Here is a 22,785-nt window from a genome sequence, read left to right as displayed (position 1 = left end):
TATAGCATTAAGCCACAACATGGTGTGTTTAACTAGCCCGCCAGTGCAGAATAATTGAACACCTTTGCTAGGATGATTAGTTTTATTTCATAAAACTAGCTTTTGTTTCTTTTATAGCATTAGCCCAAGCCAAGGTTTTTAATAGCTCTTTAGTCTAGAGCACTTTCAACCTTCATTTTATGCTTTAAACCGAGAGAATTAAACGGTTCCTAATTTAGTTTATGTTTCTAATTCCAGTTGAAAAAACAACCTGGCACAATGTAAAGCTCTACAGCCACTTTGATAATGTTCATGGATGATGTTTTATCTGAATTTTTTTTAGAAATTTAAAACTGGAAATGACATTAACAAATAGCTCTCAGCAGCCAATCAGATGATATCTATCTATGTGCAACCACATCTCAAAACAAATAAATACTGTTAATACTTTGCACTTCTATTATGATTTCCATTCAAAGCTCTATATGAATATTGTTGATTTCAGCTCCATAACACCCCTCTGAATATAATCCCCATTTTAAGGCTGAAGTAATTGAGGCAACATTTTCAAAAACTGGATACCTAATATCAGGTGACTACATAAAAAGCACCCAGTTTTCAGAGGTGCTAGAGGCTAAATATGAATTCAGGTGCCTAACTGCAGGCTGGAACTCGCTGACAATTTTTGAATTTTTGATAAGTAATGAAAAGTATTTTTCATCGATATTTTCACAAAAATATGTTCTAATCAACTTTATTCCAGACATCTCTCTTACATTTTGAGGTTTAATTGTAGCCTGTTATTTAGTGGAGTATAATGATTAAAGCAGGGGGCGAGGAGTCAGGACTTCTGATTTATGGTGCTGCCTTGGGCAAGTCCATTAAACCTTTCTATGCTTCAGCTCCCACATGTGTAAAATAAAGAAAGATATATCACACATCACCATAGTACCTGAGCACCTTACAAATTCTTGTGGTTCTTAGTCATATACTTATGGAGCAGACATTTTTTAATTCAAACATGTCACTGATTACAGGAATTAAAATTTATTATCTCACCTGAGACAGAAATAAAAAGAGATGGCTTCCCTATAGATTGGTCCAACCTGTAAACAGAAAGAAATGATATTGTTTATAACAGAAGATAACTCTTCCTCAGATTTAAACAACAGAATATTCATTTGCTTTGGTTGAAAAACCTCTTCTCCAAATAATAGGTTGCAATGTTCAAGTAATTCTGCTTTGCAGTACAAATGAACAACATCATTTGACCAAAGTTGGCCTTGGTAGTTACGAAAATATCAGCCCTACATGGGTGTCCTAGTGCTTTAGCTATTTTATAGATTCTAGCAATGACCACTGCTTTTCATGGTGATCAGTATTGTCTCAGTTTCCTGATGCTTGCTTTGTTGTATCCATCTGTAGTATCTTTTCTTAGATGATAAGATCCTTGGGGCAGGCACTGTCTTTTTATTCTGTTTGTATAGTGCCTAGCACAGTGGGGATACTGGTCTATAGTTGGGGTCTGTACCCACTAAAGCAATACAAATAACCAGGTTCTGATCAATGGTTCTTAATGATTTAAATTTTTTTTAAATTCTCAAAATAGAAACCTTTACTGTGAATTACATCAAACAGTATTTCTCTAATTGTGCAGTCCTAAGTGCCATTTACAATCCTTTAAATCTTCTCCTCCCCACCCGACTGCACTGCTTATTAGAATCCTCTTCACAGACATTTACCATTTAGGATAGTGAACTTTATGCCATACCTTCTTTGCAACTCTTTGATTCGTACCATCAAGTTGAGATGACCCTGAGAATACTGTTCAATAACATCTCGTACATCATAAGGTTTTCTAGCTTGCTGCAAAACAAAACCAAAATGTGAAGAGCCTGACAAATACCACAGCAAACACAAAGACAGGCCAGTGATTTGCCTCAATAACAGATTATTCAAACAACTCACACTGATGATTTTCTACCCTATTACATGCATGAATAAATATTAAGACTTTCCAGTTTTTTTTTTTGTTTTTTTTACCATGCCCAGGACCTTACAAATTTATTGTGGTTAATGAAAATCTCTGTTTCTCTCTCTCTCTCCTTCCCTCTCCATACTCTAGGGATATGTACTTTTGGACAGGCTAATGAGGAATTGAGAGGTCAAAGAAGAGCGTTTGCATTTTGCTCTGAGGTTTGTGGTTATCTTGGGCTCTCCTGGAAGTAAGCTTCATGGTAACAGGCCAGTTGCCATAAACTCTCTCTCTTGCACACACAGATTTCACTCTTCTGAGCCAGTAACCAGAAGGCCAGCAATTTCACACCAGCCCATGCTAAAAGTACCGAGCCACTGGTATCACCGAGGCCTGCCCCTTGACATGTGACAAGTAAGCTTAACATCAGCCCAGTGTGTTAATGTTGCTATACCAGTTGTACGGAGCACTGTGACTTGACATCAGCCCAGCAAGCAACATATGTCGAACTAGAGACCTCCCTGAAATCTGGGCCTTCGCATCAACCCAGTATTCTAGATTAGCTGTTGCATAAACACTCCTTTAGGTCTGTAAGCAGACAAACACAGAAAACAAGATGTGCTGTGCAAGTAATCTTGACACAAGTCCAGCAATATATATTCATAGATTCCAAGACCAGATGGGACCACTGTAATCATCTTGCCTCCTATATGACATACACCGTGGGACTACCCCCAAAATAAGGCCTAGTGGATATCGTTTAGAAAAACATCCAATTATGATATAACAATTTTCAGTGATGGAGAATCCACCACAGCCCTTGGTAAATTATTCCAATGGTTAATTACCTTCACTGTTAAAAATGTATGCCTTATTTCCAGTCTGAAATCATCTAGCTTCAACTTCCAGCAACTGGGTCATGTTATACCTTTCTCTGCTAGACTGATGAGCCCATTATTAAATATTTGTTCCCCATGTAGGTATTTATAGACTGTAATTAAGTCACCCATTAACTTTCTGTTTGTTAAACTCAATAGATTGAGCTCCTGGAGCCTAGCACTATAAGGCATTTTTCTCTAATCCTTTAATCATTCTCGTGGCTCTTCTCTGAACCCTCTCCAATTTATCAACAATCTTCTTGAATTATTGACACCAGAATGGACACAGTATTTCAGCACCCATCACACCAGTTCCAAATACAGAGGTGAAATAACCTCTCTACCCCTACTTAAGATTCCCCTGTTTACACATCCAAGAATTGCATTAGCCCTTTTGGCCACATCATCACACTGGAGCTCATGTTCAGCTGATTATCCACCACAATCCCTAAATCTTTTTCAGAGTCACTGCTTCCCAGGATAGAGTCCCCCAGTGTATAAGTATGGCCTACATTCTTTGTTCCTAGATGTACACATTTATATTTAGCTGTATTAAAACACATATTGTTTGCTTGCGCCCTGTTTACCAAGTGAACCAGATTGCTCTATATCAGTGACTTGTCCTGTTCATTATTTACCAATTCCCCCAATTTTTGTGTCATCTGCAAACTTTATCAGTGATGATTTTATGTTTTCTTCCAGGTCATTGATAAAAATGTTAAACAGGGTAGGCCCAAGAACCAATCTCTGCAGGACCTTAATAGAAACATACCCACTCAATGATGATTGCCCATTTATGATTACATTTTGAGAACTATCAGTTAGCCAGCTTTAGAACTATTGAATGTATGCCATGTTAATTTTATATCTTTTATTTTTTTAATCAAAATGTCATGTGTTACCAGAAGTCTAAATATATTACATCAACATTATCATCTTTATCATCCAAATTTATAATCTACCAAAAAAAAAAAAAAGATATCAAGTTAGTTTGACAGGATTTATTTTCCATAAACCCATTTTGATTGGCATTAATTATATTACTCTCCCTTAATTCTTTATTAATCGAGTCCTATATCAGCCGCTCCATTATCTTGCCCAGGATCAATGTCAGGCTGACAAGCCTATGATTACCTGAATCATCCTGTCTACCCTTTTTTAATATTGGCACAACATCAGCTTTCTTCCAGTGTTCTGGAACTTCCCCCGTGTTCCAAGACTTAATGAAAATGAAATGGATGTTGTCTCCACACATATGGAGGCAATACCCATGGAATACATTCATTTATTCTGCTCCTTTTGGGCACTTCATCTGCCTTCTAACCACTAATTCTTTTCCCCTGGGGTTTATTCCAAACCCGCATTCCCCTTTACACAGCTGCCATTTGACTGTATCAATATCAAAAGCCCGCTAATTTAAATTTCTATCATTCTGCACAGTTGCAGTACTTTCAGTATGAAGAGATGGGCTCTCATGATTCAGCAATATTACCCCAAATTGTCATAAAATCATTCTCCTTAATAGTATTAGTAATGTGGCCTGGGCTTGTGCGAAATGTTACTACTCCATATACACATTAGGCAGTTCTTGTTTTCAAGCTTGTTTACCATGTATACATTTTCTGTTAGGCTGCATAACACAGCCTTTACTGTTTCTATCAAGCGAGAATCCAACAGGCTTACCCTTGGGAATCAGGCCCAAGGCATGTGCATAGAATAGGGAAACAATGGTAGAGTTTATTCTTTTAAAAGTTGCAGTTTAAATAGCATCCATTTTCAAAGCTTCTGGTAAGATTTATTAGTAATGGTGAAGTTCCGCAACTATTAAATAGTTCTCAAAAGTTCCAGTCTGCTGCGACACAATGAACAAATCCCCTGGTAAAAGAAACATGGTTGCACTAATCTATAAAGAGTTACTACAGTGATGAATGCTGGAGGAATGCCTATAAATAAATAATGCATTAAAATAAAATAAACCCTCACTGATACGTTTCATACTCCAATTCAGTATTTCCCAAACTTTTGAAAGCTGATCCTCTTTCAGAAAAATGAAATCAGTTGTGCTCTCCCTGCCAACACACATACACTTTCCATGTGTTGTTAAAGGCTACACCTCTTAATGCACAAAACCGCCACACACCTCCAGCTAGTCCTCCATACACCCCCTTCTGATGAAATAGTGGCATAGATCTTCCTCTCCTTTCTTATGTGCTTTGATCAGCAATGAAATAATTTATAATGTTGACTTTTAAAGTATCATTGCTAGCATCTGACTTAGCACCCATTCAAATGAATGGGGCAATACACACTTTAGAGCTATTGTTTCAGGCTCTCTGCAAACTCAGGCTGACACCTCTGCTTTGGTTATGTTCATTTCACATTCTGAAAGCTTTCCTCACACCCTAACATCAAAGACTTCATTTTTAAACCACAGGAAAGCTTAAGACAATTTGCAGTCCCCCAGCTGGTACTTTGGGTCCTCTTAGAAGAGTACAAAGCACATTTGGGGGGACACTACCCTAATTACTACCAACCTGTTTTGGAGAAAATTGACTCAGCTTGTTCTCAGCCATCAAATAAGAACACAGTATTTTAATACAATGGTACGCCCAATGTGTACAGCCTTCTTGAGGACCATCACAACAGCCTTCTTAAAGAAGAAATACACTCAAACAGCTGAAGATTTTAAGAGCTGATATTGGAAATAGAGTGACCTTTTCTGGAGAGAGAACTGATTTCCAGACTTCTCAAGTGTCTCTCAGGTGCAAGTTTTGCTACAGAACAGTTCTTAGGTTTTCTCTGCTGCAATTCACCCCTATGCAGAGGGCAGCACAAGGCCTATGCACTGATTCAGTTCCACTTAAGCTCTAGTTGGAGGGTTTAAGGGAGACTTAAGTGCTGTATAGGGCTTGAGCTGGACAGCTAGTCAGGGGCAGAAGTTCACCCTTAAGTACTTTTAGCTGTCTTCAAAGTCAGACACCTTCAGCAGACTCATGTTCTACTTCTAACAGGTTTAGCAGTTTCCCTTACCCTCTTGAATTTTTTCTCTCTTAGCTCATAAACTTTTCAAATTACTAGAGTTAATCACCTCATTTTTAATTCTCTCTCTTAACATATTTACTTTTTTCAGTTCAATCACATCATTAAGGGAATTGTAGTTCAGTCCGTCAGATACCCCAAAGCAAATCACAAACTCATGTAGCTTTGGGTCACTTCAGAATTGTGGGAGTAGCAGGGATGAGTATATTGACATATACATCTGAGCATGGACAGAGGGATGGAAGAATTCCCAGGAAACCTGACTCTTTAAAAAAAAAATCCTTTAGTTAGGATACATCTACGTTGCAATAAAGACCCGCAGCATGGCCGTGACTGGGCCAGGTCAGCTGACTCGGGCTGGACTAAAATTTGCAGTGTAGATGTTTGGAATCAGTCGGGGGGGGGGGGGGGGTGTCAGAGCCTGGACGCTAGTCTGAGCTTGAGCACCTACACTGCAATTTTCAGCCCAGCAGGCCAAGCCCTGCAAGCCCGAGTCAATTGACCTGGACTCTGAGACTTGGTGCCAAGGGCTTTTTATTGCAGTGTAGACGTATCCTTAGATTCCACAAAGAAAGGGGCAAGTTCCTCAGCTGGTATAAATTCGCGTACCACCAATTTGCACTAGCCAGTAATCTTGCCCATGGACTGATATTGTGAGATTATCAAAAAAATTGAATACACGACTATGACCTTACATAATAGAGTCTAGTAAAATAAGGCTGAAAACTCTAAACTCAGAACTACTTAGCTACAAGACAAGCCTAATTTAACAGAAATGAAACCAATAGGCCTGGTCTTGCATTCCTTGCACTCACAGGGATGGGATGTGGAGGCCTGATAACAAAATGAGTAGGTATGTTATAGCCTGCTTTTTAAGTTACCCTGCTGCTTCTCTCAGCTAAGGAATAGTAAAGTTGGAGGCCTGGAGAGCTTAGATAGTGTGCATAAAGTTAAGGTGCATTACTAGGTAGGAATGTGTATTTAACAGTCAGAGCTGATTATCTTGTGCTTACTTTATCTAATTAGGATGGGCATGTGAAAAATTGACACAGTAAATGATCTTTCAGGAGGAAATACTTATCATGATTATAACTTAGTACTTGGAAGGTTTGTTAGCTTGGTTGACAAAAGGGAATTTGCAAGTTGGAATAGAATAACCAGGCCCTACAGTATTGGAAAAGCAAATATATAAGCCAGTTCCAATAGCTTTCAATGACATTGCCTGTTTCATCCCTTTGCTAATTAGGAGCATTACTGATGATGATGATGATGATGATATTCTAAATGGGTTAGTGCGACAGAATACACCCTGTATTTACACCCAACACAGTACTGTAATAAGCTTTGTACAAAGTATGCTTTGTAAGGTATCATTTGAAAACTCATAATTTGCTGGTCAGCATTGTCCTGGTAAAATGTGTGTGACAACATTGTGAAGTTATAAGATTTCCCTCTATGATATTATTAACACATGTTCCACAGCCAAACAGAAGTTGGCAAACAGTCTGTCCTAAACAAAGGGATGTGTGCTCTGCTTAATTTGCATTTGAGCAGTAAACAGAGTCACCCAGAAGGAAAGGAAGACAAAGGAAGTTCAAACAGGTGAAAAAAACCAGCAGGAAATATCCTTCCTCAAACATTTTGCATCCTGGGTCTCAGCTGGAAATGTTTTTCAAGAGGGGGACTGAAGCTATAAAAAAGAGGGGGGAAAACCCCAAGACACCTCCCTGCCTATCACATTCATTGCACTTGAAGAGACAAAGGAAGCAGGCACTGGACTCTGGGGGAAGGGTCCTGACCTGAGAGTTTGGTCAGTAATCTGCTGGAGTTTGTACTGAGAAATTTTGCTTCAGTCTAATAGGTTTGTTAAGTGAGGCATTAGTGAACATCTTCTCTTTATTTTTCCTGTAACCATTTCTGACTTTTATGCCTCATTGCTTGTACTCACTTAAAATCTCTCTCTTTGTAGTTAATAAACTTGTTTTCCTGTTTTATCTAATCGGGTGTGTTCAAGTTGAAGTGTCTGGATAACTGCATTTGGGATAACAAGTTGTGTGCATATTATTCCCTTAAAGGAGTAACAGACTGAATGTATTTGTACTGCCCAGGAGAGGGTTTGGCAGTACAGGACATACATTTCTGGGGGGAAATCTAGGAGTGGAAGTGTATTGGGGTCACTCTGTGGTAATTTTTAAGGCTGGTAAGAGCCAAGTTGTGGCTAGCTGGCTGCAGCACACACACAGACATAGCTGGGAGTAATTTACATGCCGGAGGCTGTTTGTGAGCAGCAAGGCATTGTAAAAGGCACCCCAGGTTACAGGGTGGGGGTGACAGAGCTATTTATTAGTCTGGATTGTATCCTGGCATGCCACAGTGAGGAAGGATTTTTGCATCAAATTCAAGAATAGAGTTTTCAGAAGTCACAAGAATGAATGATAAATATTAAATATGGGCACAGCTGCATATTGTTGTTCCTTATTAGCTGAATGTGCAGCAGCTGCATGCACAGAGCAGTTCTCCAGGAGTCAAACTAGGGAAAGGGAGAGGGAACCAAATGCTAAGGAAATTTCTGAGAAGCACAACCAAACAGTACAAATGTGTGCAACATCCTTTGAAGTACAAGTTGCTTTGAACTATTTTGTTTTCCAGAGACCTCTGCAGTGATTATAGAAGATTACATACACAATTCCTGATTGATAGCAAGGTAACTGAATTACATATAAAATACAGTCCAGGAAGTAGTAAGACTTTGAATTATAAGGCTATAAATACATCAAGAGCTTCTGGTGACATCATTATAAACCACAACAGAGACACTAGTTCCTCATGTCATCACTGGAACCCCAAGCTGTATTTTTAGCTTTGTACACCATGTACAGCAGATTTTTAATTTTCGATACTACAGTGCATGAATGAAAGATATTTTTGCAGAAAACTAATTTAGTCAACAGAAAACTTACCTGGAATGAAATAGATTTTTCTTTAAAATTAGATTGAGGACTCAGGGATCATGTTCTGCTCTCCTGTACTGTTTGTGTGCTTTAGATTTGTGCCAGTGCACATAAATTTGAGTCCAGGAGTTTAAAAGCTTTCACAATTGTAATAGGACGTAAAAATGTTATTATGCCAGTGAATTAATTAAATAGGATGTTCAAGAATGGTACTCTGCTTTGAAAGTAAATTATAGGGTGGATAAACTAGGCTGTACTAGAAGTGATTTATTCCTGATGCATGAAATTCACTCTTGTGCAGAGGAGCAGAGTAAGACATAAGGCACCATCCATGATTTTTTTAATCCCTCAAAATACCATTGTCTACTAGATTTTATAGAACCTTTCCTCAACAGTGATGTATTCACCCCTGTGAAGACAGTACAGCACCTAAGCGGTGCACAGGACTTGCACGGGTCCTCTGCTAAGGGGTGAAAAAATTTCTACACAATTTTAAACAATCCTACAGACTTTATTAGTGAATAATATCCTTGTTATAGAGTTCTACAGAATGGTTTAAAAATGTCTATGGAAAGAATATTACTCTCTGTGGTGGTGCCTAATGATGCCATTATATTTAGAGGGTTGTGTTATAAAATGGCCTCAGAATTGTGCATACTTTTCGGCTTTACTCAAAAGTGGTCTTTTAGGGTAATATTTCACACTTTTACTTTTCACACCATTAGAAATGTCTGTGTAGTCTCCATTTGGTTTCTCATTAACTTTTTAACAAGAAGTCTTTGAAACTGGGCTCTGGTTGACATTTGTCTTTGGCAGTCCAACCATCCATTGTTGACTGATACTTTTTTCAAAAACAACACTTAGCTACACAGAATTTGATAGCCAGGTGTATCCTGAATACATCTGGTGCAGTTTAAGAACCTTGCTGCATTGAGATCTATTTTGGATAAATTTGGGATATTTTCTTTACTCTTCCAACATCACACTTATGGATGCACCCTTAAAAAAATAAATATTTAGGCACTGATCTTGCAAACACTTAACTTTAAGCACAAGTAGTCCCATTAACCTGAGCTGAGTTTTTTTGATTTTCTAACATTTTTATTTTCAACAACAAAAAAACATACATTTTCCATGGAAAGCTGACACTTTTGGCAGAAAAATTAAAAAAAAAAAAACATTTCTATGAAAATTTTTTGACAACCCTAATTCTAAACATGCTTACCATGTTAGCCTTCAAGAGTGCCATCATTCAATATTGGATTAATTTAAACATTGGGTTGGACTGGTTAATAGAAACTGTAGAGTCAATAGCTGGTACATATTTTAACTCTAAACATTTTATTCCCTTAAGACTCCACTTTGTGGGCATACAATAGAACAAAGTAGATTTGCAATATACTGTACATTCAAAGGAAGAATGTCTGATTTCTCCCAATTCGGTGGGAAGTTTTCAAAAGCACCTGATAAATTTAGGAGCATAAATCCCATTGAAATTCAATGGTATTTGTGGTCTTTAAGTCATGTAGGCTTTTTTGAAAATTTTACCTTAAATACCTTAGAACTTTTTTGAAAACCGACTCCTAACTTTGTAACTGCAAATAAAACTTTACTGGAAGATTCTGCAGCATATAATTAGCATATAGTATGGCCTTGAGGTATATTTCATTTAGATGTAAACTTACAACTTTTGAATGGCTAAGACTAATTGTTCAAGAATAATTACAAATGTTGGGAAAGATAGAGAACATCCTTATGGGATTTGGATAGACGGCCTGGAACACGTTTTCTTGCAGATGGGAAAACATACAGCAGAATGGAGGAGCCAGTTTAGCAAATCGAGTACCAAGCACAAACAAGTTTTAAGTATGAAGGGAATGGTCCCATTCTATTCAGTCCAATGGTTTTTCAGCTTCTATCTATCAAGTTATCTGCTACAGGGGACCTTAGTTTACTCTCCAGGTGGATAATGTTGTACAAGGTATTCAGACATTTTCAAAATCTGTTTTTGACAAATCCCAGATGGGAAGTAGATATAAGGTGTGGAACTATTGTTTCTAAGTCTCTTAGTTAATACCATGACTAATCTTTGACACCAGTATGAACCCCCTTCAAATTTCAAGTCCCTGCCCCAAAACATGGAGGAACTGGATTTTTCTCAACTAAACGGTTGTAAGAATTATTTTTAATATGGCAAAACACCAAATATTTCCTTAATCTTGTTCTCAGAAACAGCTAAACCATTTAAGTTGAAACTTTCCACAAAAATGTGACCTGTGGCAAAAACTCAGCATATAAAGTTTCAACCTGAACAGTTAAGGTTTGGTGAAGTTATAAGCAACTGGAGACGGGGCCTTATAGTGGGAAGTGTCAGGCAAGTTTAACCATAAGCAGCACTACCAGCTACACCAATAATAAAAAATATTCCAGATGAGATTTTGTTTTCAAAATAATTAAACACTACCTAAGTAGTAAAATATCTTGATAACATTTATAAATTTCAGTGGTGAAATGAGGGCCCAGGTTTTGTGGTTGCAGGAAATAAATGTCTCATTTTATTTCTTATCAAGTAAGAAAATGGTGCTTCTAAGGATTGCTAATAGTTGTTGACCAACTACTTTTCACTTTTCAATAGTCCCCATCCCCTTTTAAATATTTAAAGGGAAGGAGTAACAAACTCATTTTAGATGGAGTCGATTGAAGGTGGGAAATGTATTGTTATGATTATTAATAATGGTGCCTAAGTCACTTTTGAAAATGGGACTTAGGCTCCTAAGCCACTGAAGCACTTTTCAAATTTTTACCTATTATGCCTATTGTGCAAGTATTTTCAAATTTATTAATTGAATGTATTACTATATATTTATTAATTAGAGTAGCAAGTACAATGAATGGAGCTAAGCTCATTTACAGCATTTCAGGCCCAATATTTTTAAATGTAAAACTAAATCATATAGGGGGAGATTTGCAAAAGGGCCAAAGGAATATAAAGGCACAAAGCCCACTGACTTCCATTAGTGAATTACTGATACAAGCTACACTAATATAAGCTATTCTAAATCAAACAGAGTGTTGATACAGGGGTTTCTATTGGGTTAACTAAATTGGTTTTGAAAAAACCCACTGCTTTGACAGACAGGTGCAACTTTTTATGTTGACCAGGCCAAAGTTAATTAGCCACTGTTAAATGCTTATGTATCCAAAATACCAGCAACTGAAATGAGACAGAAGAAATGTCAATGTAGACTATAGGCATAGAGATAACTGATTATCTCATGAACTTCGAAGGGGGTTTCTTACCTCTATAGGAGGGGCAAGAGTAACAAAGCAGAAAACTTGCAGTATGCTAACAAATTTCCATCCCTGCCCCTTATCAGAACTTCATTAACATTGTTTATGAGATAGAAAACAAGGTTAAAGTAGTATTTTAATCTCTAAGCCTACTGAGTCAGCATGACAGTAACATACAACTCAGAATTAATGAAGACATATGAGAATGTTTGCATTGCAAGAAGGAGATGGAGATAACAGCAGGTGAAAGGTCAAGTCCATTAGCAGAAAACAACATTTTAATTCAGGCTGCATTTCAGCAGCTTAGCCTATTCCCAGTGTGTCCACAGTGGACTAACCTGCTGCTAAACAACCACCCTATTCAAGGAGGGAGAGAATAGTGGGTGTGACTCACCATTACTGATATGAATTGTGCTAGTCTCTTTTTCTTACATTTATAAAAGAAACAATAAGCCAGGAGTATAAAAGGGCTTATTTAGAAAACTAGCCCTCTGTTCAAAACTTACCTGAAATTTTTTCTTTGCCACAAAGTACTGCATCCGTCGTATCACCTTAATGGCAGCACGGTGGTGTTCTCGCAGCCTGTAGGAAAAAATGAGACAAGTGAGTTGGGTGAAAGAGATCATCTCCAGCCATATCATCAGGATAATAACCTTCATTAAGTGCTTCAGTGACAAGTGAATGTTTATGCAAGAAGCAACAATTCCTTCTGTGGACACAACACATCATTATTGGGACCACACATACCAAAAAAAAAAAGCTTTTAAAATCTGGAATTTTATCTCTACAATTTATGCTACGATGTAATGTAATGTACCCTAGTTAAGTGGTGACCATATTAATCTCTCCGTGTGTCAGGTGAGCTCCCTCCCATCTCTCCTGCTTTCTCTTTCTCTCAAAAGCCCCAGACATGAGCATTTAGAACTTTAGCTCTCAGGTTTCTTTTTTATATACAAGCACCCTAGTATTGTAGCCTATAGTATAGCTTTTTCTTTCCAGATCTTTTGCAAGTATTCCTTCACTTGCACTAATTTGTTCTTTTAGGAAAACCATCACTGTAAAATATCGTTGAGTGGTCAAATGCATGAATGGTACTATAGCAGTATATGAAACATTAACAATAAGTAACATATGGAAGATAAAAAAAAAAGTCCCCTATAAACTACAAAAAGAATTGAGAAATGCTAAGTACTTTATAATAACTGATTACCATAAAGCTTTTGCTTTTCACAAACACATAGCATTAAACAATATACTTTATTTAAAATAGATAATAAAAATATGACAGGTTTTTCTTTATACTTTTAATTATATTTTAAAATTTTAAATGTGATAAATATATTTTCTTAACATTATAATCAGATAATATGTGTATGATTTATTCAAACGATTTATTCTTAATTGTCATTCTTCAGCTATAACAAATGAAAAACACTTAGTTTATAGACACACATTTGAGTGAATTTAATATACAAAGGTTCTTACCCACTATAAATGCATCATTTTAAACTGGGCTACTTTGACTTTTATTCCAGAAGCATTCAATGCTTCTACTAACTACTAAAGGGCACAATTCCCTGGGATGGGAATCTCTCACAACAAGGTCCTTTACATGTTTAGGTCTCTTGCAGAACACAGTTCAGCAGTATGATAAGCCCTACACATAATCTGATTTTCTCCCCGAGTAGCCACACATTTCCTCCAGCAAACAGTTTTTCCACGGTGTAATTGGTGAAATTCCACCTTCTGGGCAATACACCGCTATTTCGATATTACACGACCCGATATAACACGAATTCGGATATAACGCAGTAAAGCAGTGCTCCGGGAGGGGGGGGGGCAGGGCTGCGCACTCCGGTGGATCAAAGCAAGTTCAATATAACGCGGTTTCACCTATAACGCGGTAAGATTTTTTGGCTCCCAAGGACAGCGTTATATTGAGGAAGAGGTGTATTGCAAATGTTCACAAATTTGCTCCTCTCCCTATCTGGAAAACCAATCATTTTCATACAGAATGGCCATACTAAGTCAGACCAATGGTCCATCTAGCCAAGTATCCTGTCTCTGACAGTGGGCCAGTTCCAGATGCTTCTGGCAGTTGGAGGTTTACGGACACCCGAAGCACAGGGTTGCGTCCTGACCATCTTGGCTAATAGCTTTTGATGGATCTATCCTCCAGGGAATTATCTAATTCTTTTTTGAACCCAGTTATATTACTGGCCGTCACAACATCCCATGGCAATGAGTTCCACAGGTTGACAATGCACTGTGTGAAGTACTTCCTTGTGTTTGTTTTAAATATGCTGCCTATTAATTTCATTGGGTGACCTCTCGATCTTGTGTGAAGGGGTGAATAACACTTCCCTATTCACTTTCTCCACACCATTCATAGTTTTATAGACTTCTGTCATAGTCCCCCTACTCATCTCTTTTCTAAGCAGAACAGTCTCCGTCTTTTTGATCTATCCTCACATGGAAGCTTTTCTATACCTAATAATTTTTGTTGCCTTACTCTGCACCTTTTCCAATTCATATATATGTTTTTTGAGGTAGGGCAACCAGAACTGCACACAGTGTTCAAGGTGTGGTTGCACTATGGATTTATATAGTGGCATTATGATATTTTCTGTCTTATTATTTACCACTTTCCTAATGCTTCCTAATATTCTGTTAGGTTTTTTGACTATGGTTGTATATTGAACAGATGTTTTCAGGGAAACTATCCACAATAACTCCAAGATCTCTCAAGTGGTAACAGCTAATTTTGACCCTATCATTTTGTATGTATAATTGTGATTATGTTTTCCAATGTGCTTTATTTTGCACTTAACAACATTGAATTTTATCTGCCATTTTGTTGCCCAGTCACCCAGTTTAGTGAGATCCCTTTGTATCTCTTTGCCGTCTGTTTTGGACTTAACTATCTTAAGTAATTTTGGATCATCTGAAAATTTTGCCACCTCACACTTCACCCCCTTTTGCAAACCATTGATGACTATGTTCAACTGCATTGGACCCAGTACAGATCCTTGGGGGGCTCTGCTATTTACCTCTCTCTCCATTGTGAAAACTGACCATCTATTCCTACCCTTTGTTTCCTGTCTTTTAACCAGTTACTGATCCATGAGAGGACCTTTCCTCTTATCCCATGCCTTCTTATTTTGCTTAGGAGTCTTTGGTGAGGGACCTTGTCAAAGGCTTTCTTAAAGTCCAAGTACACTATAATAAATTGATCACCATTGTCCACATTTGTTGGCCCCCTCAAAGAATTCTAATAGATAGGCGAAGCATGATTTCCCTTTACAAAAGTAGTGTTGATTCTTCCCCAACTTACTGTGTTTATTTATGAGTCTGATAACTGTGTTCTTTACTATATTTTCAACCAATTTGCCTGGTACTGAAGTTAGGCTTACTGGCCTGTAATTGCCAGGATTGTCTCTGGAGACTTTTAAAAAAATAGCTGTTATATTAGTTACCCTCAGGTCATCTGGTACAGAGGCAGAATTAAGCGACAGGTTGCATAGCACAGTTAGTAGTTCTGCAATTTCATATCTGAGTTCCTTCAGAACTCTTGGGTGAATACCATCTGGTTCTGGTGATGGATTACTGTTCAATTTATCAGTTAAAATAGCTTTCCCCAGAAAAATGCTAGTTTTTAACCTGGTAAAAATTGCCTCTCGTTTTCATAACCCCTTCTCCATCCCACCACGTAAGGTTTTCCAACGCATCTGTTTTTAATCACTCTTTGTTTAATGCTAATGTTTACTTCTCTGAAAGGAAAACAGAAAATTGACACATTTCTTTTATTCTTCTACACCACAACCCCTTTAGAAACTCCCACATAACACTTGTTGTTTTGCTAACACTGAAAAAAAAGTCCCTGCATACAAGGCTCTCCTACTTCCCAGAGATTAAATGTTTTTGGAGTTAAAGAAAGGAATAAGGATTTTAATTAGTACCCAAGGTTATGATTCTTGGTTGTTTGATGTCTTCTGCAAACTGGTAACAAATGCTTTAGTAAATGTAGAGTTTAAACATTAACTCGCAATATTTGATTGTATGACCATTTGTGACACACCTGTAGTCTCTAGGCAGACAGTGGATGTATTAACAAATCTATAATTTCAGGGACTTCTTCCTACATGCATATTTGCCAACCAGCTGTACAGTACATTTTCATTCTCTAAGCAATATTTTCATGACTAGCTACACTCTCCTGAAAATCTGACCACTTTTAACTGGGAGCTGAGCACTCTTGAAAATCTAGCCCCTAAATTTCACAGGTTTGGACTTGCTTAGCTTTGACAAAAAGTTTATAAATATTTCATGGGTAGGATCAGGGGGAGGGAGAGAGCTGAGTTATAAAAAAAGACATTTTCCTTTTGTAAGTATATTTACATAAAACCATGCATTAGACTATGATATACTGTTATGAACTTAATGGATATCTCTGAGGTAACCTGCAAGTAAATATGAGTGCTCCTAATAATCAAAAGAAGTAGTCAACACATCATTAAGCTTAAACATTTTTATGCCCGTAAAATCCAGACCCACAGAGAATCACTGACTATGGCTTCAGGTGATATCCCAGCATGCATTTTGCTGGACAGAAGCCAGGTAAGGCTTTTTTCCCCTTTCCCAGCAATGTTTCACAGTTATTTCACTCATTCTCTCTTTCTCTGAACTCTCCCCCCACCACCTTCTTTATTTAAGTGAATTTAATGTTGCTGAAAGACAACCCTAATGGCTCAAGTGTTCTTTCCACATGGAAAGCTTGCAATGCACCGTAGGCTTGTTGTTGGGAACATCTCAGGAGGTGGGAAGGATATTCTAGTTCTAATGTCCATCTGGTTTTCGGCCATAATATTGGGACTGTCCATTGGTATCAGTTGTGACAATTGTCTTGGATCTGAACCAAGAATGTATTTCACATAGCTGACTGAGCAACCATCAGCAAGCTAATGATTTTCAGTCACTGTCAATCTAATTTGAAATGAATTGGTTTCATGCTGTAGAGATGAAAGACTCTGTATCCCTTTAACAATCCCTTGAACCACCTTTGTAAATAAATTTAATGTTCCTAATTTAAAAGGCTACAATAAAAAAAACCACACACACGTTAGAAAAAAAGCACAATAGTCTCAGTATTGTCCACCCAAGGGGTCAAAAAATTGAGTCCATCCCCCAAAAATAATTAGACTGGCTTAAAAATCATGAGATTAAAATAAATAAATAAAATAAATGTTGGTTCCTTCTGACTTTCTGAGTCTTTATGTGTGCACTTGCGTTATGTTTTCAAGCCTCTCTCTGCAACCACGAGGGCCAGAAACCTTTTTTTTTTTAAATGAAAGCTGAGATTCTCATGCAATGTCATGATTTCAGCAACTGGGGCTTTACGGAAATTGCAAGAGTTGGCAACAAAAAGGAATGTCATTGGCAATTACAGATCTGTTTAACATAGTCCCTGATATTGCAAACTTTTATTCACATGCTTAACTTTACAGATGTGAATCATCCCACTGACTGTAGCTGACTAACTTGAACTTCAATGGAACTGCTTACCTCTGTAAAGTTAAGCATGTGCCTAAATGTTTGCAGGATTTGGGCTTTAGATTGTATGCCACTTACACAGACATTCTTCTTTCTCTGTGCTTTGTACAGCTAGGGGCATATTATCAGCTCTCAGTTAAAATAATAAAAAAATAATAATCAGGGTTATCTGTCCCATGCCAGGCACTAATGTTTTTTTCATTATAAAAAGCACATAAAAACACAGGACATTTAAAAACCAAAACAAATGAAAATGTCACCCATGTTTCAACAGAGCTGACAATTGCGTACAACGTCCACATGCACAGATTATGATAGTGGAAAGCAAGTGCATAACAATGACAGGCACACTTGTTATTCTTTAAAGGATTTATGCTTATCAGTGAAAACCATGTGTGCATTTTGCTGAGATAGATCAGAATCAGTTTACCCTTGACAAATAGTTGATGAACAATATGTTACACCACATTCGGTCATGTCAATTTGACTGTAATCCTTTAAATGTAATGGAAGCACAGCTGCATTCAATAATATATATTCGGACACTCACAAACACCGTACACAGATCACATGAGATTTTCAGTGGGCTTTAATACATGGAATGGAGCTCTGGAACAACAAATATAACATTGGATTTGTTAATGTCATGGGAATTATGCTTCTGAATTGACTGGGGTATATATCCTTACAGGGGCAGTTTTAATATTCCCTTGAGAGCTGACAGCAATACTAGGCCAGTAGGGCCAATGGATTAACACAAACCAAGAGCATTTATATTCTGACATTTACAGACAAGGCTTTTTATTTGCACTCTAACATCAAGTAATAATGTATGGCTGTTGGAGGCACTCCTCATAATATCAGAGTCAGGGGTGAGAAAAACCTAAAACAAAACTTTGTGAGTCAAGCATCCATATCACACATGAGATGAAATTCATACCATAGAATCTCTGCTGTTGGGCTTTCTTCATTATTTCTTTCTTTTCCTCTTTTGAAATTAGTTTACTCAGCTATAGTGGAAAGTTCCACTTGGAGGAACAATAAACTCTTCACCAGCCAATCAGAATTCTGAATCTGAAATGATATCCTTACCCCTTTAGTAAAACATCAGGGCTGCAGATCTTTAGATAATCCTACAGCATATGCTGATTCACTAGTGAGACATTTATAATGCTCAGCAAATACTGTAGTGGAGCCATTTGCTCTAAGAGAGATCAAATATGTCTTTGACCAAATGATCTTTTTTTCTAACATAGTTCCCTAGAATTTCAATGCATTTACAAAGGTATGTCCCCGTCCTGTAATCCTAAATTTACACAGACCAACAGTGAAGTTAATGGGATTCTGCACAGATGCAACAGTCCACACCAGCAATTCAGATTGCATATTTGGGGACTGAGGTCCCAGTACTGCAAATAAGCCAGTGGAACTCCCCATGAGATGTTGCTCTGCAGGATCAAGGTCTAAAAAGGAATCTCCATGAAGACGGCTTTTTTGAATGCAATCTCTACATGGGTTTCTTAAATGCAGGAAGAAAGCAAGCTAAATGGTTTGCTTATTTTTGTACTCCAAGAAAAATGCAACAATTTTTCTGGAAAAGAGGAAAATGTCAAAAGGTTCTTAGTCCATAACAGGATACACAATACTGGCATTAAAATGAACAATTAGAGAATTATTTAATGCTATGGAATTGGCTACTGCATATGTGCAGTGTTTTACTAATTTAACAATATGCATCATAATTAAGATACAGAAAATTATCTACATAATGAATTTAAACAGTTACAATTCATTAGGTACCTGCTGTAATATGTTCTTAGAAATGATGACTAAATATGTAGTAAACTGGTAAAATATATCCAATTTTCAATGTTTCCCAAGAGATTTCTTTCCCTTTTTTGTTCCTATTTAAAATAGGTTGTCATACCCCACTCAGGAAAAAAAAGCCAGGAAATTCCAAATTTAAAGTTGTCACTCCAACCCGAGCGCACGTCAATGTGGTTTCCTTGTTTGTTTGTTTTTCATAATAACATGGGCTCAGGGATGGATTGGCAGCCTAAACTTTGAATTTCCTGCCTTTTGTTGATTTGTGTCACTGTCTTCATGACACATATTTGGAGCACAGTCTCTGATTTTGCATTTTGCTTGTCTGTTTATTTTTAAAAAGTTGCATAATTCACTAAGAGGCAGCATTTATTATATTTAAAAAATCTTCCTTAATTTCATATAAATTCTTTAGTAATTGCATTAAATAGTGGCTCATATGCTTGTTTCAGGAAAATGCTTCACATACTGATTTAGTACTAATGTAAATATTATAGCAATGAGGCAAAGGAAAGGTGGTGCTAATTTCCTGTTGATACTGTTTGTATTTTTTGTTCACTTGCACAATATACTATCATCAGGACCATCATGTTTGCCACAGTCCTTCCAAGGTACACAGACACTGATATTATCTGAGGTTAAAGCTCAACATTGTCTATTCTGAATGAGCTCTATGAGAACTCTGAAGCTTAGCAGGAGAGAGTCACAGATTTATATCTTGTTCAAAATGCCCATTTTTCTATAAATCTATCACTGAGTAGAAGTTGAGCTCAGTTTTCAAGTATGTTTAAATTCTCTGCAGTCTTCTTGGATTTTTGACCTTAGACAGAAATAAAGCACTAAGAATGAAGTCTGAAGTGGGTTGTCTTGAAGTTTTTGGCACTAATTTTTATTTAGACTTGAACTTTATCTTTAACACATCAGATTTTAATAATACACTTTGCAAGTGAACTGGCCATTTTCCACACAGGCACAGAAAACTGTTCCTTGTAACAAAATCTGGTGGAAGAGATTCCGAATACCTACATTAAGCCATTTCATTAGTGCATTAAGTCTAATGAAATCTTTCATCATTTGTTCTCTAGAGGCTTTCAGTATAGAATTTGCTATGGGCCAAGGTTATTCTTGTCTTTTCACACATTCTGTCATTCCTTGCACATTATGTTTGAGGGAGCTGCTCATTACTGAGCAATATTTTAAATGTGATGGGTTGAAATGGATTAAGTTGCATCTTCATACATTATATAACAGGAAATGCTTGACCACAGTACTAGAGACTGAAATCAGAGTAACTGGCTATTGAAAACAATGTGTGCTACCCGGCTTTCTTTTATTATTATTATTATTCATTGCTGGAACTTGGCAACCATTATTTACTTCAGATATTTAAGAAAGTAGACTTTTGTAAGAAACTTTATGATTTACTGAGAGCGCTCAGCAAAAGAACCTCACCCATAAATGATTCATTAAAACATCTTGAGGATGTATTACTGAAAGCTGCCCCTAAGTGTTGGAAAAGTACAATGACATTGTCAGGACAATATGGGTCCAAAATTTACAATTAGTGAAAATAGGCTTGACCAAAGCTTAAGATTAAATGAAATGTTTCTATAGTCTTTTCAAATGTATGGAAACTGCTTATTTTCAAAGGAATAACTTTCCCTCTAGTGTTTGCAACCCAAACATTCCAGCCTCCTGCTAATATATGATTAGAAACTGACTGCAAACACAAATGAAATTGATTAGTTTATTTTTTCAATGGCCACACTGGGTTAAATGCACTATTTATTTTTTGCATAAGTGGTGACAAGATTTTTAAAATTCTTTCAGTTTTAATAATCAACTGTGTTATTAGTAATTAGACCCGGGCAAGTAATTTTGTCATGAATAAAGTATTTATTTAACTTAGCCTTTTTCTCTTTGCAAATTGTCCACGAACAACTTATGATTTTCTCAAACGTATTCGTTATTCTAAATACTGAATCATTCAGTATCACCATTAAATAATTTCTGTGACAAATTCCTGGTTTGTGGTTTGCACATGAGTAGTTTGTTGCACATACCTAATGTTAGAAATATGACCAGTTTTGATTAGACGTATAGATTGCATAACGTTGTTTTTGTTCCCTGATTAGGGGAAGGTAATGGTTTGGCTTTCGATGTGAATACTACAGATTACAAATTCAAAATTCAAGCTCTCCAAGAATACTCTGCCATATTCCCTTCAAACTCAATCTTTTGGTTATCATTTCCACCAATACATTATTTGGCTATAATATTCACTGAATGTGAACATAGCCAAAGGATATTAGTTAAAAAATTGAAATAATATTTGTGGGATTTTCCCCAGTATTCTCTCAGTTCCATTAGTAACAGATAAGGAAATCTGTTTTTTTAAATATATGAATTTTAAACCCAACAGTGTCTCTTCAATGCACTCCTATTTCTATTTGACACCAACTGTCACTTCTGGTCCCTTAAAAACAAAACAAAACCTAACATGGATTTAAGTCAGAAATCACCTATGTAATTTATCAATCTCCATCCTCCTTTGCTTTAGAGACAAAATTGTTAGCTTGATTTGTGGTTTCTTAACAGATGTGGGGACAAAGCAGCACCGCATACATGAAATGTACAGTATAATGTTGTCTTTTGAAACCTAATAAAGACATGTGTTTAATGTGTTTGGTTAATAGTAAAAACAAAGTACTTGCTAATAAAAAGAATTTTCAGAAGAGAACAAAAATTTGTAGAGCATCTTTCATACTGAAGGTTATAAAATGATTTATATGGTATTAATGATAGTTGGTGACTATGACAGTGATTCAGGAGAGCATAACTATTTAGAACAGAATTTAAGATTTACTTAACTCAATGCCACTTAAGCATATGCCTGAATGCTGTCTAGAACAGGATGGTAAAGCACATGCTGAAGTGCTTTTCTGAATCTACGCCTAGAAATGATTTAGCTGGGGGTTGGTCCTGCTTTAAGCAGGGGGTTGGACTAGATGACCTCCTGAGGTCTCTTCCAACCCTGATATTCTATGATTCTATGCAAATGTAACAGCCAGTATGAGCTCAGCAATAGGTAAGGTGAAGCACAATCGGTATTTGTAAGGGAATGTTGGCCAGGACACTGCGGACCTTGGTTTAATGTCTCAAGACTGAAGCATAATCTCTCTTTACAATGCAGCATCTCATTTATACTGCAGAACACTAACAGAATTGGGTAAGGAACATAAGTCCTGGTCATTTTACAGTTGGATCTTCCAAGAACAAAGTTCTGAGAAATATTTTC

The 22,785-nt window shown here is 36.9% G+C and overlaps 1 protein-coding gene across 1 annotated transcript in view; it reads right to left on the bottom strand.

Annotated features, from left to right (window-relative positions):
- The window catches only part of KCNQ1 (potassium voltage-gated channel subfamily Q member 1), a 553,847-nt gene that overhangs the window by 153,662 nt on the left and 377,400 nt on the right, over window positions 1-22,785 (bottom strand). Inside the window, exons 12-14 of the mRNA XM_065403597.1 lie at window positions 12,620-12,695; window positions 1,751-1,845; window positions 1,039-1,085 (exon numbers count right to left, since the gene is read on the bottom strand). Coding sequence (XP_065259669.1) covers window positions 1,039-1,085; window positions 1,751-1,845; window positions 12,620-12,695 — 218 coding nt within the window. The remainder of the gene's footprint in view (window positions 1-1,038; window positions 1,086-1,750; window positions 1,846-12,619; window positions 12,696-22,785) is intronic.

Source organism: Emys orbicularis, chromosome 4 (genome assembly GCF_028017835.1).
Source record: "Emys orbicularis isolate rEmyOrb1 chromosome 4, rEmyOrb1.hap1, whole genome shotgun sequence".
In the NCBI taxonomy this organism is placed as follows: domain Eukaryota; kingdom Metazoa; phylum Chordata; order Testudines; family Emydidae; genus Emys; species Emys orbicularis.
This window is presented reverse-complemented; position numbering and strand designations above follow the sequence as displayed.